A 16,017-nucleotide genomic window follows, 5' to 3' on the forward strand; every position below is an offset into this window, starting at 1 on the left:
ATGCCTAGAAGAAATGTCAGATGGAACATTTTTTTCACCTCTCAGGTTAATGACTTGACAACTTTGAAAAAAATTTGAATCAATGATGAATTTAAGCTCCTTTTCTTCAATTTTTTAAAAAAGAAAGATGTCATAGCCATACAAAATTATAGTCTTGTCAAAGCAGCAAATTTCTGTCCTATTTCTTGGATTCTGTGATATACATTTTGGGGAGATTGCCTTTATCTTCTGTTTACTTTCGCAGGTTTTGAGTGGCAAGTACTGCTGCATCTAGAGATTAATGAGTGTAGCTTCTGGATGAAGAGAAATGAGTGGTCACTGTCTTCCTCTGGGCTGTTGAGTGCCATTTTAAGATCAGGTCAAATTCAAATTTTGAAGAAGAAACATATTTTGGGTAAAACTTGAATTTAACTCAGAACCCCAAAATAGAGGTGCAAAGACCAGCTTCTATAAGTAGGGCATTTATATTAGAAGAACTTGAGATGAATTATGTGAAATAAATCTGTTTTGCATCTGAGTGAGTAATCATTATCTAGTCAGAGCATGAACATTAAACATTTGTTTTTCAAAGAAACTCAGTTTGGCAAGGAAATAATATTTTTCATTTCATGTATGCTTCATAATGTGTGTTGCTCCATTCTGGGTGAAGAAACAGAATAAAATTCAGCATTTGAATTTCAAACATGTCTTACATCCCGGTTAAGAACAATTCATGGTTTGGAGAAAATTAACTGTTAATTAAATTATTATTTAAAAGATATAAATCTTTTGTTGGCACTCATGTCTTTTTTATGAAAACATAAAACATGCTGATTAGTAGATACACATCATATAATTGCCCAAGTGTTTGTCTGCAGTACACGTGCTTATTATTTAACGGAGGAACCAATCAAGGGTTGTGCATGGTAGTACACACAGCGGGCATGGGCTTTTATGTTCCTCAAACACTCACCCCATGGGAGCATCAGTATTGAGAGTCCCTAAGTCTGAGCACAGTCTTCCTGTAATGAATCCCCTGGGATCTCCTCCCATTACATGGGGCTGGGGGTGTAAGAGCCTTCCTGTAATTATGTTGATATCTTCTGTATATATGTTAGACACTCCAAGACTCTATCTTTAATTTTTTTGTTTGGGGGTAAACAAAGGGTCCCTAACTCCTTTCATTCTTTGTCTCCCCAGGAGGAAGTAAACAGTTGTAGAGTTTAAAGGCCAATAAGGTCAAAGGAAGCTCAAATGACTAGAGAAACAGAGGTGGGCCAGGAAAAGAAGGTTTTAGTTTTGGGGACCTTTGGGGCAGATTTCTGGGGGAAGAACTGTTTGGAAAATTCAATTTGCATCCAGAAAAGGAAGGTAGAGTTTGTTCAGAGAGCTAGACAAAAGGAACCAGAAGAAACTAGACTTGGGAGCTGCTTAAAAGTATCCCTACCAACAGAATAAGTTGCACAAGTCTATACTCTACCTCTAGGTAAGCAGATCTGTAATTGCCCATATGTGCACAGTTTATATTCTTGTACTGTCTATTATTCCTGGAAGCAATAGACCTGAGAGGTTAAGTTCTAGATTTGGAGTCAGGAAGACTGAGGTTCAAATGTTGACTCTCAAATCGTGATCCAGACACGTGCTAGTTGTGTGAATCTTGGCAAAATTCTCAACCACCATGGTATGATCTTCAGACAACTTTCCAGTCCTTATACACTGAACCACAGAAGCAGGGGGAGAGAATTTCCACACATTATCCCTTGATCCCCTGACAGAATTCCATACATTGCTGAAATGCTTCAAGTAATCTTCATTACTCTAGCATATTAATTTTTGTTATACTGAAGAATTATCATTGTAGAAGTAATACTTTGTGCATTGTATAAAATAGGTACTTAATAAATATTGAACCAAAATGAACAGTAAGTTCCTATGAAGAGGATTATAGGTGACAAGGATTATAATATTAAAGATCTCTAGCTGGAAGGTCCTCAGAGGAGAAAGGTTACTAATACTCAAAGTGATGGTTAAAAAAAAAAAGCCTCGAAGTGGTGGCAGCAAAGACATATGGCTATGTGACTGGGCAAAAAAACTTAACCTCTCTAAAGACACAGGTTAACTCTCAAATACTTTAACTGATTCTCACTGGATGTGAAGCAGTGTGATTAAGTGGATGGAACGCTAGCTTTGGAATCAGGAAGCCATAGATTCAAATCTCTCATTTCCCTATTAGCTATGTGACCTTGCTGGCCATTCTAGTCACCCATTTTCTCATCTATAGAATGAAGCAATTGGACCAGCTGATCTCTTAGTAATAAGTCTATTGTTCTCCTTTCTCTCCAATCACAAAAGGGACTTTCTGGGAGCCCAGGATCTCCATGTCCTATACTATGGTGTTTGGTGGTCCTACGGTTAAACAGAAGCTTCCTTCAAAGTGTAGAAAAAATAAAAGGCTACAAAAACCTAGCAATCTCTTCTCTCCCCCCACCAAAGTGGTAAGAGGAATCTCTGTTATTAGGATTCCTGGATTATTCTGACTCTCCATTTTCCCACAAAGGGATGGTCAGGAAAGTTGTGAAAGTCAATGAAGTTTGTTGTTTATGCTACCTACCATCCCAAGAAAATGTATACTGGTCCAGAAATAATTTAGGCCACAATGATGACAAAAATGAAACATCTGAGCAAAAAGAACATTTTTGAACCAAAAGGAATTTAATAACTTTTTTCTTTTAATTTTTTTCAAATTGTGTTTTTAGGAGAATTTGTATTTGGAGGGAAACACTCTATAGATAGATTCCTTTCCTTCAATGGGAATTTTGTATGCTGATGAAATCACAGGTCTGGATAAAAACAAAACCAAAAAAAAAAACCCCAAAACTTCTCCAATGCCTTTTAAACAGAGCAAAACACTAGGGATAATGTATTATTGTTGGTGTCAAAAGATGACAAGTGAGAGGCAAGTCAAAGGTAGGACAATCTTGGTTTAAATCCCACCTCTGACATTTGGCTATGTGAATTTGGGTAAAACATTTAACCTCTCAAAAACCCAGGTTAACTCACAAATACTTTAAATTGCCAAGTACCTGTTTATCTGTATTGTCAGGGGGGATTTTTAAAACCAATTAATCACAGGCCTTGTTTGGAAAAAAACAAAATGAAACATGTGTAGAGTGTGCTTTGCACTGTTTTTCTAGGAGTGGTAAAGGGTTAATTCATATTCTCTCACATGCTTCTCCTTGTAACCAATGCCAGGTTCAAGCTGGGACCAGGGTCTTGGTCATGAATTCATTTGATAAATTTAATAAAAAAAAAAGAAACAAGAAAACCAAATTGCCAGTATCAAAAATGTGAAGGGCAAATTCATAACCAATGAAGAGGAAATCAAAGCAATTTATTATGAGGTATTTTGCCCAATTATATGCCAATAAATCTGCCAATCTAAGAAAAATAGGTGAATTAAAAAAAACAATAATGCCTACATCAATGAAGAGGAGACACAATATTTAAACAACCCCATCTCAGAAAAAGAAGTCGATCAATGTTAACTGGCCTAGATTAACCATGTTAGCCTCATGAACATGATATTCTAACCAACCTCCCTTCTACAGTCATGTTAAGATGATCAAATGAATAGAATAAGCCTCACTGTGTTTGCTATATCCAGAGTGTAATCCATATATATATTTTGTCCCACGGGGGCATTTTATCTGAGTTCAAAATATTGGACAAATTGCATTGTCCTGTATTACACTGACATTGGTTTGAAATGATTACTTAAAATAGTTATTCCATAAACATACCCTTTCTCCATATTATATTTATCTAATAAAAGGAAATCCCATTCTCTTGACATGTTAAAACTAGACTAAAAAGTATTAGGAGGGTAGAATTAAGGTGAGAAAGAAATCTGTACTATAGAGGACTGTTTGTCTTAATAAACCAACTGCAGTGGCAAACTGTGTGCTTTGTTACCTGCCCCCCCACCCCCCCCCCCACACATAAATTAATTGCTATTAGATACATAGATGTAGTATTATGGTAATGATAGGAAATTAAAGCCATGAGATTATTTCCATGAGTCTCTAGAGATCTAATTATGTATCATAAGGAAATTGTAAGAGCAATAAACCAAAATCAAGTTCTGCTAGATGCTTTTCTCCTGGAAAGTATAGTCACTTAAATTTCATATGTACTTTTTTTCAAAGTTGATAGGATTTTCAGAGAGCTGTTTATATAATGTTACTCATAATAACTAGCAGGTTGATAATAGAAAAAAAATTAAACTAACATGTCATTGTTGCATATTATGAGAAATAGGAAGGCATTTCCATGGAGACTGTTGTGAATCATCATGCCATTTATGCACATGATTACACTTGCTATAATATAGTCCCTTTGTGGAAACATTTAGAAAGAGCTTCTGTGCTGCATCAAATGGAGTTCTGAGTTCTGGGGTAAGTCCTTGGTAATTCAGAGATCCCTGCATGGAGGAGGGCCTCCGCTTCCCTAAGGATTTCCTGACACTCTCAGAAGAATCCAAGAAAATAAACATAAAACATGGGAGCCAGTGAGCCACAAACAAAAAACTCAAGGGGATGGTATTTCTCATTCCTTCTACAGCAGTACAACAACTAAGAGAGATAGGCATTGGATTTTCTTCTGGAGGAGCAATTAGTGACAGAGGGTTGGGAAGAAATATGGGATTCTGCTTTTCTTACAGTAATAGAAAAAGCCCGAGTGAGCTATAGTATAGGGGGATTTCCCCACTACTCCCAATTTCCCACAGGTCTTCTTTCATTGACAAAGTAGACAAAGGGATATTGTCAGTATGTTCCCAATTAACTGTTATCAACTTCCATGTCAAGTTACCTACCATTTGCCATTTGGCCTTTGATCTTTCAGCTTCAAATTTGGCAACTTCTTTACGGTCATGAAATAATACTAACAGCTTCCATATGCAAAGGAGGACAATCCCAATAAGAAGAATGGCAAGAGATACCCCCAACATTATCATCAGAATATTGGGAGGCTCTGGACAGTCTGTGGAAACAAAGCAAGTCATATTAGAATATAGCTAATATATTTCCCTCACTGATGGAAGGAAAGGATTTCCACACAGGTTTTCTAATTATATTTTTCATAAAGAGGGAAATATTGAGGCTCCACATTTCTCTGTTTTAGTTTAAAGAGTTTTTAAATGAGCAATTAATTTGGGGGAGTACATCCCTCTATGTTTAAAATAAGATAAATAGGAGAGAAGGAAGACGTTATATATGTAAACAATTTGAACATTTCCTAGATGGTTGATTCATTAACGCTTGAATTTTCAATTTTGTATTGGCAATGCAAATAGAAAATAAATGGTAAGAGTAACATGGTTCATAGGCTAAAATAAAAATGTGAAATCCTAAGGAAAATGGACAAGTAAAAAGTAAGTATTCATTTTTCATTCATTCTCAATTTTCTTTTACCATGCAAAAATCTAGGATCACAACTTTAGAGTTGGATTGAAACTTGAGAGTCTTTTTAGTCCAACACCTTCATTTTACAACTAATTCCTTGGATAGTTCAAAAATTCAAACAAGGAATTTCCTCTAAATTCTGGAATATTCATAGTATCTTAGGGCTAGGATCACCCACCTACTTTATTCCCTCATTTTACAGATAAGGAAATGAGAGCCCAGATCAATGAAGTGAATCCTTCAGTCATTTAGGCAGTATAAGAACCCAAGTGTCCTGCTGCCTAATCTAGGAATCTTCACATCATACCACTTCCTTTGGTAATCAGAGAAAGGATCATATCTTTCAAATTGTATTCTGTTTCTCCAAAACACAGTGCCATGTATATGAAGGTAGGCTAAATATTGCTCTGGTTCTGCTGATGAAATTAAGGATAATTTTAAATTCAGACAGCTCTTTCCTGCTATTATTCAACCAATATTAATGGCAGAGTGAGCAGTAGTTCTCAAAGTATGCCTTGGAGATATGATACATTTCTTAATGAAACATTGTAATTAAACCCATTTTCCTTTTATGAAAATATGTGAGAAATAGCCACAAAAAGATCTGCAGATCTCTGCAAAAAAAGATCAACATGATACCTACATACAAAAAGTCATGCTTATTTAAACTTCTTGATCGTTTCATGAACAAATACTTGTTAATGAATGGAAAAGTATTTATTAAGTGCTTAATATGTGTAAAAAACTGTACTATGTGCTAGATATAGAAACAGAAAAGTGAGACAGTTCATGCCCTTGAGAAGTTCATATTGCCAAAGATAACACATATACAATAATTTATACTATTGAAAAAATGAATAATTTTTATAAGATTTAAGAACTCTGATCAGTGCAATAATCAATGATGATTCCAGAGGATATATGGTGAAGAATATTACTCATTCTTGGCAGAGAGACAGGCTAAATTTGTAGGACTAAATTGCAGAATGAGACATATTTTTAGATGTGGCCAATACAGGAATTTGTTTTATTTGACTATTCATATTTGTGACAAAGGCTCCCCCACCCCTTTTCATCCAGCTAAGGATTTTGGGAAGGACAGAAAACAAATTATTGTTATAAAAATTGTTTTAAAAAAGAAAAATAGAGATGTGGCAAAATTGTGATACCCATGCACTGCTGGTGGAGCTGTGAACTGGTCCAACCATTCTATAGGGCAATTTGGAACTGTGCCCAAAAGGCAACAAAATTGTGATTACCCTTTGATCTAGTAATACCACTATTAGGTCTATATTCCAAAGAGATTTTTTTAAATGGGCAAAAAGACCTACTTGTACAAAAAAATTTATAGCTGCCATCATTTTTGTGATAGCAAATAATTGGGAATTGAAGGGACTGGGGAATGACTAAACAAACTGTGGTATATGGTAGTGATGGAAGACTCCTGTGTTATAAGGAATGATAAACAGTATGATTTCAGAAAGAGCTGGAAAGACCTAGATGAACTGATGCAGAGTGAAATAAGCAGAACCAGGAAAACATTGTAAACAGTAACAGCAATATTGGGGAATGATTGAATGTGACAGACAGCTACTCTCAGCAATACAAAGATGTAGGACAATTTTGAGGGAGTTAGGACAAAGAATGCTATCCCCCTCTAGAGAAAGAACTGTTGGAGTCAGACTACAGATGAAAGTATACAATTTTTCAATTGTTTATTTGGGATTATGTTTTGGGGTTTTGGTTTCACAATATTACTCACAAAAATGAACATGGAAAACTTAATGTGAAAAAAGGAAAGGAAAAGAAGCCTTGGCTTTATTGTTGTTGGAAAGGCCATATAGTATTAGGATCTGGTGAGCAAAACAGTGGATCTTAGAGATAAGTGGTAGGGAAGATGATCCCCAACTAATGGTGTCAAGAATGGACACTATTGTTGGAGATAGAGTGGGGCACTGGGTTACTTCAGGCAGAGGTAAGGATGGGGTACTGGAAATATAAAAAGAGATTTTCTAAATTTCCTGCTGTCACAGAGCTCAAGGAGTAACTTGGGGAAGATGAAATTTACATACACAGTGACTACCATTCAAGGAAGAGTATGATGGGAAACGAATCCTAGTATTGGAGATTTTGGTGGAGAGAGATAATTTTTCCTTGGGGGGGGCTGAAAGAAGGATTCTTGGAGGAGGTGATGTTTGAGGGGACTCTAAACAAAAGGAGGGATGTCAAAAGGAAGATATTGTAAGATGGGTGGAGTCTACTCCATGCATTCGAGATGACACAAGCAAAGACATAGAGAAGCATGTGGAAAATGAGAATGGGGCCAAAAAAGAGTTCAGGTTGGCTGTATTGTAGGAATTTAATGAGTACAGTTATACATATAAGAGGAATATGTCATGCTGCTTATATGAAAAAAGTTCTCTAGCAGTTTTGAATCTGGGTGGGCCTAATGACCCCCTAACAGCACGATGCCTGGGCTGTATGCTTTTGTTCTCCAGCCAGGAGATTCATGTTGCCAGTAAATGCCTTATAAGGGGATTATAAAGAATTAAGTAAGGGACCTAATGAAAAGGTTTGGGTATGTATTGAAGATCTAAAGATTGCATTCCAGCAAAAATAATGAAATAGGGCTGTATTTAATAGGTTAGTGACACCACATTGAAGTAAGCAGCAGGTCTGTATGCTATTGAGAACATGTGTGCTTCCTGCTCAAACCCCACATCCCTGACTTAAGTAATGACTGGGGAGGAAGACACCATAGCAACTGCCTATAGTAATAAAATTGTACCTAAGCACCCGCTGTCAGAATATGAATTAGGAAAGCTCTTCAGTGCAGGAAAATGGGCTGGGATAGCTGAAATCATTATTCTGAAACATCTAAAGTCAAAGGCAATGACAGCGACATCTTTAAGAAAACAGTTTAGTCTAAACATGAATTGAAAGAGAAACAAAGACAGAGACAGTCTAGTCAGATCAAGTCAACAAACAATTTATTATGTACCTACTATGTGTTAACCACTGTGATGAGCACTTAGATACAAAGAAAGGCAAAACCCAAATCAAACACAAAAAAGCCAGATCCTGCTATCAAGGAGTTCTCCGTCACAGACTCATAACGACAGAGCTAGAGACAGAGCGATACACAACCACAGACAGAAAGACAAAAACAGAGACAATGCATGTGTACAATAGTCTTTTCTATTCTTTGGGCTTTTTTTAATTAAGATTTAGGCAGCAAGTGTCAGGGAAAGAACACTGAACCACTGACCTGGACTCTAGCTCTGGCTCTGTTGTCAAATACTTGTAGGACTTTTGAGATGTCCCTTCACCTCTCTGGGGCAGATTTCCCTCATCTGGACTACAAAAAGAGATTGTTAAGGCTAGATAGTCCTCAGGGAATATACAGTTGGACTATACTGTTTTATAGAGAAGTGAATTTCCTGGTGCCATACAGATGACCCAGAGGCACAGCTGGCACTCAGTTTGGAGTCAGGAAGACCTGAATTCAAATCCAGTCTCAGAACTTACTATGTGACCCTGAGCAAGCAACCCCTTCATTATTCAGATGAGAAACTAGAGAACCATAGATGTTAAATGACTTTTCCATGTCCACACATTCAAGGTAACTAAGCCATGATTCTTAGCATGTCTTCTGAATTGAAATGCAACATCCTTTCTCTTACATTGTTCTCCCTTCCCTTGTCTCTTGAAATCCCTGTCGCCCTGTAAGACTTAACTCAATTTTTTGTCTGATCTTTCCCAGTTGTTATAGAGCTCTCCCCTCCCCCCAATAACATCATATACTTATTCTCCCTATTCTTCTCCCCACATACTTTAAGTTCATTAACGGCCAAAACTGTTTCACTTTTTTTTGGTATCCCCATAGCTCTTTTACCTTCTTTCATCCACAATTCACATTCTGTTAGATGGAGTCAACCCAATGGAAAAGATGCTAGAGGAAATCCTTTCCCTCAGCCTTTCTATCAATCTTCCCCCCCTTCTTCTCCCCTTTTGACTAAGCCTGACCCACCTATCCTTATGGGAAGGACTTTAGTGCCCCCATTCTGCTCTGACCCTCTGCCTTGCTCTCCTAATGGATCTTGCTCTTATAACCCTGTTGTAGGGTGGTGATGGCCATTCACACAGCTAGGATGAGCAGGTACAATCCTTCTAGTAAGATGGAAGACCTTACCACTGTGCTCTATGAGATACCATATTCTTCTGTCCATCTGGCCTTACTTTTTTTTAATTACCCACCCCCACTTCCTCCTCTCTCCTATTACCACTCCCTTCCCTTGTCTTATTTACCCTCATACTTCCCTATAGGATAAGATAGGATTCTATAGCCCAACAAGTATGCTTGTTATTCCCTCTCTCAGCCAGTTATGATGAGAGTAAAGTTTAAGCACTGCTCGTCATCACTCTCATCCTCCCTTCCACTGTAGTAGTATTTCACTCCTCTTTAGGTTAGATAATTTACCCCATTCCCTCTCTCCCTTCCCTTTTCTCTCAGTGCAATCCTCTTTTTCACCCCTTGTTTTTTCTTGCATAACATACTCTAATCAACTTACTTTCCCACTCTCTGTCTAAGTATACTCCTAACTGCTCTACCACTACTACGAATTTTAAAGAATTACAAATATCCCCATTTCCATGTAGGAATACATACAGTTTGACCCCTTTTTGAGTCCCTTAAAATTTCTGTTTGTTTGTTTCTTTCTTTCTTTTTAAACCTTTACCTTCCATCTTGGAATCAATATTGTGTATTGGTTCCAAGGCAGAAGAGTGGTAAGGGCTAGGCAATTGGGGTTAAGTGACATGCCCAGGGTCACACATCTGGGAAGTGTCAGAGGTCAGATTTGAACTTAGGACCCCCCCATCTCTTGGCCTGGCTCTCAATCCACTGAGCTACCCAGCTGTCCCCCAAATTTCTCTTTTTTATTTACCTTTTTAGGTTTCTCTTGGGTCTTGTGTTTGGACTTCAAATTTTCTGTTTAGGTCTAGTCTTTTTCTCAGCAATGCCCATTTAGCCTTACTATCTTTCCTGCTGCTGCACCATCCAAATCCCCAAATATTATCAGGGGACCTGTTGATACACTCTTAAGGATTCCTGGGCATTGTCATCACTGTGTTGCTGAAACTTGTTGGTTCTCCAGGCTTTTCCATCCACTCAGCTAATGAGCCCTTTTTTTGTGTATTGACTTGCCATATTCAAATATGAGGTTCTCAAAAGAAGGGATTGGTTTGCTTTTCTGAGCATTTAGCACAGTGTTTTTCAGATAGTATGCTTAGTAAATGCTTTTTTTTGCTCATTCATTCACTCATGATCCACTTATTCCTAATGCCTAGTACATAGTAGGTTCTTATTGAATTAAATTGAATAAATATAAAACCACTCATTCAGTGGTATAGCATTAACTTGAAGAATTAGATTTCTTAGAATATATGGTTTGAACTTCCATGCCAATTTGCCTGTCTTCTGTATCATTAGTGAAGCTGTTAGATAAAGCCAATCCATTTCCTAGTGTCATCCCCCTGGTTCCACCACCGTTAACCATTACCTCAACCCATGTTGCTGTAGCCAGCTTTCAGTGTTGTGCACCTTTCCTGAGAACGGAATCTTATTAGGCTTTCTCATTAGGGCATCTTTTGAAACATAATCAAGCCTTTGAATAATTGTCTTTCCATTCTTTGGGAGCCATATATTCAATACCACAGTATATCCAAAATTTGGAAATGTTTCTCCTTACAAGTGATCCAAAATGTATCCAAGTTCTTTTATCCTTTTTGATACAATATCTCCCCCCCACTGACAACACATTTCCCGATATTTACCTTTCTGGTTTATGCTGTGAAGGACTGTTCTTCCCTCTTTATCTGTGGTCATCAGGAATGTAATAAGGCAGTCATTTTCCCCTTGCAAAGTGCAGGAAACAGAATTTTCCTTTGAGAAATCTGCAGGGAAAGGAGCCACCCACTAGGTCAAATACAGTTTAAACATTGATGAAGAATAACAACACATGGCATAGATGAGTATAAGATTAATGCACAAAAGAGAGTTTTCAGCAATTGCAGTCAGTGTGGGAATAGAAAAGTCCCAGGAATGAGAGAGTTTGAATGCTATTTTCAATCGCATCCCTTTCTCTCCAAATGAGTTTTTAAGTTTTCCTCATGTTTCAGGAAATGGTTCCAGATATACTCCATCAGCACTGACCATCAAATGGCCCTATCAATCTGCTATACCCTGAATCTCAATGCATTGAAAATACTTCCAAGACAGGTGCAACCAGCTGCTAGGGGAATAGAATAGTTCAGACCATACCAAAGAGTGAGCAGTATGTTCTCTGGCTGGGAGCTTTGGAAGAAAGCAATTTTTTGAGATTAAATTTCAGAGAAGATAATTCACATATTAGACTGACACCGATACTTCAAAAAGGGGTACCCATGTATTCCTCCCAAAATACGGTTCTAGAAGACCATATGTATGGCATATACTGTCACAACAGTAAACATAAATTAATAACAGAAGCTTGGGGATTGTGGGAACATATGATTCAAGGGCCACTGAATAAAAAAAGTATCCTGAGCCAACAGGTTGGCCTTCATTTAATACATTTCTGTAAGAGAATTTGATCCTGCTTTTCTCAAACTTCTCCCAAACAGTGAACCTTTCAGACTGAATTTATTTAAAAGGAATGTATAAAACTTTAGCACCAAAAACGAAAAGAAAGTAATATGACTGATCGAGGATATATTTCTTTCTAGCCAAAAATTCCAGACCAATGGCTTCTATGTAGGAATTTTCTCCTAGAAACATTAGGTTTGATAGTTGTTTCTAGCAGATTGGCCAGAATGTTCTTTCTTCTTTTAAGCTCTTTTGATCCTAGTAACAACTCTAAGACATAAGGATAAGGACTAGGAAGATGGAGCTAAATGACTTGTTTAGCGTCACACAGTGAGGAAGGATCTGATGCCGGTTTTGAACTCAGGTTCTACTGACTTTAAATCTGGCTCTCTATCCACTGTGTCACCTAACTGCCCCATCAGAAGGTTTTCAATGTTTCTGTTACTGGAGATGCCTTTAAGGCAACTCCTAAAATACTCCATTTATTGATTTGTCAATAAAGTTTTTATTTAGTCTTTTTTTATGTGATTATTTTTATCTCAGATTCCAAAGAGAAATAACCATTTTGGTAATTTTGGATGCTTTTTTGCATACAATTTTCCACATTGGTAAAAATGAATATTATTTTCTACTGCATTTTGAAGATATAAAACCCCTTTCTATCAGGGCCAGGGCATGTCAGTCATTGTTTTTTTCCTTAAAGGGCTTGATAAAACCATTGTTAGAGAATTGCATGGGACCTCAGAAGCCATTGAGTCCAATGCCCCCATTTTACAGATGAGGAAACTAAAGCTTAGTTTATACAGGTGGCAAACATCAGAGGTGGGATTTGTCAATGCTCTTTCCTCCTGTCAATGCTCTTTCTAATACCTCTTGCTTTCAGCATGGTATAATGAGAAAATGACCAAGCAAATTCAAAGTAAAAATAAGATTTCTAGGGAATTACTTAAACTAAGATAAAAAATTACTTTTCAAAACTTTGGAAATAACTCTTTATGGATAAATAATATATTAACTATACACTTCTTATATAGTCATTAAAACAGAATCTATGACATTTTTGCCTTTCTTTGTTTCACCAGCATATAGCAAAGTACCTGGCAGATCACAAATCTTTAGTGAATGCTTGTTGACTGATTTTTCTAATGAATATCTTATTAATTTAATTGGAGCTATTGACTATACTTGAAAGTTACAGTATTGAATCAAGAATATTTTCCATTGCTTCACTTATGGTATGAAGTGGAGCTGACCCTGGATTCTCAAACGTTCTACTGTGGAGAACCAATTTTGACAAATGTCACCAAACTATCAAGGAAGGTTCTAGTGATAGAATGGTCCTAGGATCAATCTAGCTAAAAATAGGAGAGGCTTATATCCAGACTGATTGAAGTATGAGAATTTTCTCCATCCTACACAACTCTTAAAGACTCTCTATTTCTTTCTAAATGTTGGGACAATTAGGTAGTCCAGTGGAATAAGGCAGTCCTGGGTTCAATCTGACCTCAGACACTTCCTAGCTATGTGATCCTTGCCACAATTATCCAGATTTAACTATGATTGAAACTATTACAACCTATGCAAAGAGACACTTGCCCAGTGGCTGAGGAACAGCACATGCCAGGCAAATTATTAAGAGTGATGATTTAATTTACTTTGCTATTCGTAGCCTCCATTGCTTAGCCTTTACCTCTTTTCTGTCTTGAAACCAATACATTGCACTGATTCTAAGACAGAAGGTAAGAGTTAAAAAAAAAAGACTTCCTGCTAAATGTTAGAACGATTACCATCTTGATTGGCAGTGGGATAATTAATGCTGACAAAATTGTAGATTGTTAAAGTGTGCACTCCATAATTCAGACTTTTCACCAATTTTAAATAGCCATCCGTAGTCATTCAGAAATAGAGACATTTTCTTGTCATATGTTCCTTCTGATGAGTTAGAATAGTCTCTCTCTCACTTATCATTGAACTCGGGGTCTTCGTACTATTTCCCTATTCTATTCCTCCTAGTATATTTCATCTAAAAATACGGAATTGCTTCATGGACTGGGTATCACAGTTCCCCCTAGCTGAATGATATTAATCCTGTGTTTTGTTGGAGGTTTTTTAAATGGAAAAATCTGAAGCTAGGGGAGGCTTAAATTACTTTGTCAAGATCATTTAGTTTTAATGGAACTGGTAATATGACCTGTGAGTCCTTATTCCCGATAATGCTTTAATTATTCCAGGACTCTTTTTCATTAAAGTTACTCCTGCAGTTTTAGACTGTGTGTGTTCAAGTGTTTGGGTATAGAAATGGGTGTAATTGAATGTGATACTCAGGATGCTAGCCTGGGCTGTGGATTTGCATAATTAGTAACTGTTTTCTTTTGTAGCTCAATGGTTTTCAGTTCTTTCCACAGCTGTGGCAGCCCTCTGCAACACTTTTAAATGTTACTGTGTAAACAAAACTTCAGGAGATCTCAAATGAGAATCAGAAAAAAAAAATAAAGGCCTGTGAAAGATGGGTTGGAGGGCCGATGTCTGGGGGAGGGTAGAAAATAACAGATGAAAGTATAAAACCCTGCACTGCTGGATTATGAAAATCTTCTTTTAAAATCTGAAATTTCTACAAGGGTCTTGAGTATTATGCTAAAGGGATTGAAGTTGAATATATTTTCTGGTAAAGCATAAATCAACACCTTCAAGCCACAATTGAAACTATTACAACTATGGCAAAGAGACACTTGCCTAGTGCCAGGCAAATTATTAAGAATGACCTTTTAATATACTTTGCTATCTGTAAAGGGATGGGAAATTGAGTTGCTAAAATACCCTCTGTGCTTTTCAAGTATTCTCTACTTATTTTCTTCTTTCTTTCTGTTTTTTCTTCTTCTTAGAAACCCTTACCTTCTGTCTTAGAACTAATATTAAGTATTGGTTCCAAGATAGAAAAGTACTAAGAGGTAGGTAATTGGGGTAAAGTGACTTGCCCAGGATCACACAGCTAGAAAGTATTTGAGGCCACATTTGAATCCAGGACCTCTAGTCTCCAGGCCTGACTCTCTGTCCACTGATCCACCTAGCTGCCTCTCCTCTACTAATTTTCAAAGTGGATCCTGATATCTGTAGAGCTGGAAGAGATCTCAAGGGGAACTAATTTAACCCCATCATGTTATATACCTGGGTGGTTTTAGGTCCAAAGTCAGAATGACTCATCCTCCTAAGTTCAAATCTGACCTCAGATACTTGCTAGCTGTGTGATCCTGAGCAAATCACTTAGCCCTGTTTGCCTCGATTTCCTTCTCTGTAAACTGGAGAAGGAAGTGGCAAACCACTCTAGTGGGGTCATGAGTCAGACAGGACTAAAAAATGACTGAATTGAACTGAAAACAAAGGCCCAGACATATTCATGGTTACACAAGAACTAGGTGACTGATACAGAATCTGAACCCAGTTCTGAGTCCAAATACATCTCCATTTCTATAATATTGTATTGACTCTGGGTACCTGCTTAGATCATTGTACCTGTAACTTGAAAAAAAACTATTCAGAGGGGGAATTTGCTACAAAGGAGCCACTCAATTCGTAGGCTAATAAATAAATCTGTCAAATTCATACATATTTTCAAAGTGCTTCAAAAATCCAGTTATCATTTCTACTTTATGAGATGGAAATTACATTAGCCAAAATAATTCTTTTGAAGATTATTCACTCCTTGTAATAAAAACTACACTCCAAGAAGGCTTATATAAGCCTTGTATCTCCCTTAGGAGCTTAATAATATGTTTGTTGCCCTGAATTGAATTGGATTTACAGTTTCCGTCTCAGACAACTTAGAAGGATATTGCTCTCAAACAGAAGGATTTGTGACATCTTAAACACAGTGAAATAACTTGTTTGCATTACCATGATTTAGATTTTTTTTTTGCCACAAGTCTACCTTTTTCACTCAAGTCATTACATTTC

General features: G+C 37.1%; 1 protein-coding gene across 6 annotated transcripts in view; it reads right to left on the reverse strand.

The window, feature by feature from the left end:
- ITGB6 (integrin subunit beta 6) overlaps positions 1 to 16,017 on the reverse strand; it is a 191,222-nt gene that overhangs the window by 9,624 nt on the left and 165,581 nt on the right. For 5 of the 6 annotated variants that reach the window (XM_056793943.1, XM_007494246.3, XM_007494245.3 and 2 more), the window contains 2 exons: positions 11,277 to 11,396; positions 4,853 to 5,019 (listed from right to left, as the gene is read on the reverse strand). In XM_056793943.1, coding sequence (XP_056649921.1) covers positions 4,853 to 5,019; positions 11,277 to 11,396 — 287 coding nt within the window. Of the gene's footprint in view, positions 1 to 4,852; positions 5,020 to 6,865; positions 8,800 to 11,276; positions 11,397 to 16,017 lie in introns of those variants that run through there. The other variant, XM_007494247.3, reaches the window with a different exon arrangement.

Source organism: Monodelphis domestica, chromosome 4 (genome assembly GCF_027887165.1).
Source record: "Monodelphis domestica isolate mMonDom1 chromosome 4, mMonDom1.pri, whole genome shotgun sequence".
Classification (NCBI taxonomy): Eukaryota; Metazoa; Chordata; class Mammalia; order Didelphimorphia; family Didelphidae; genus Monodelphis; species Monodelphis domestica.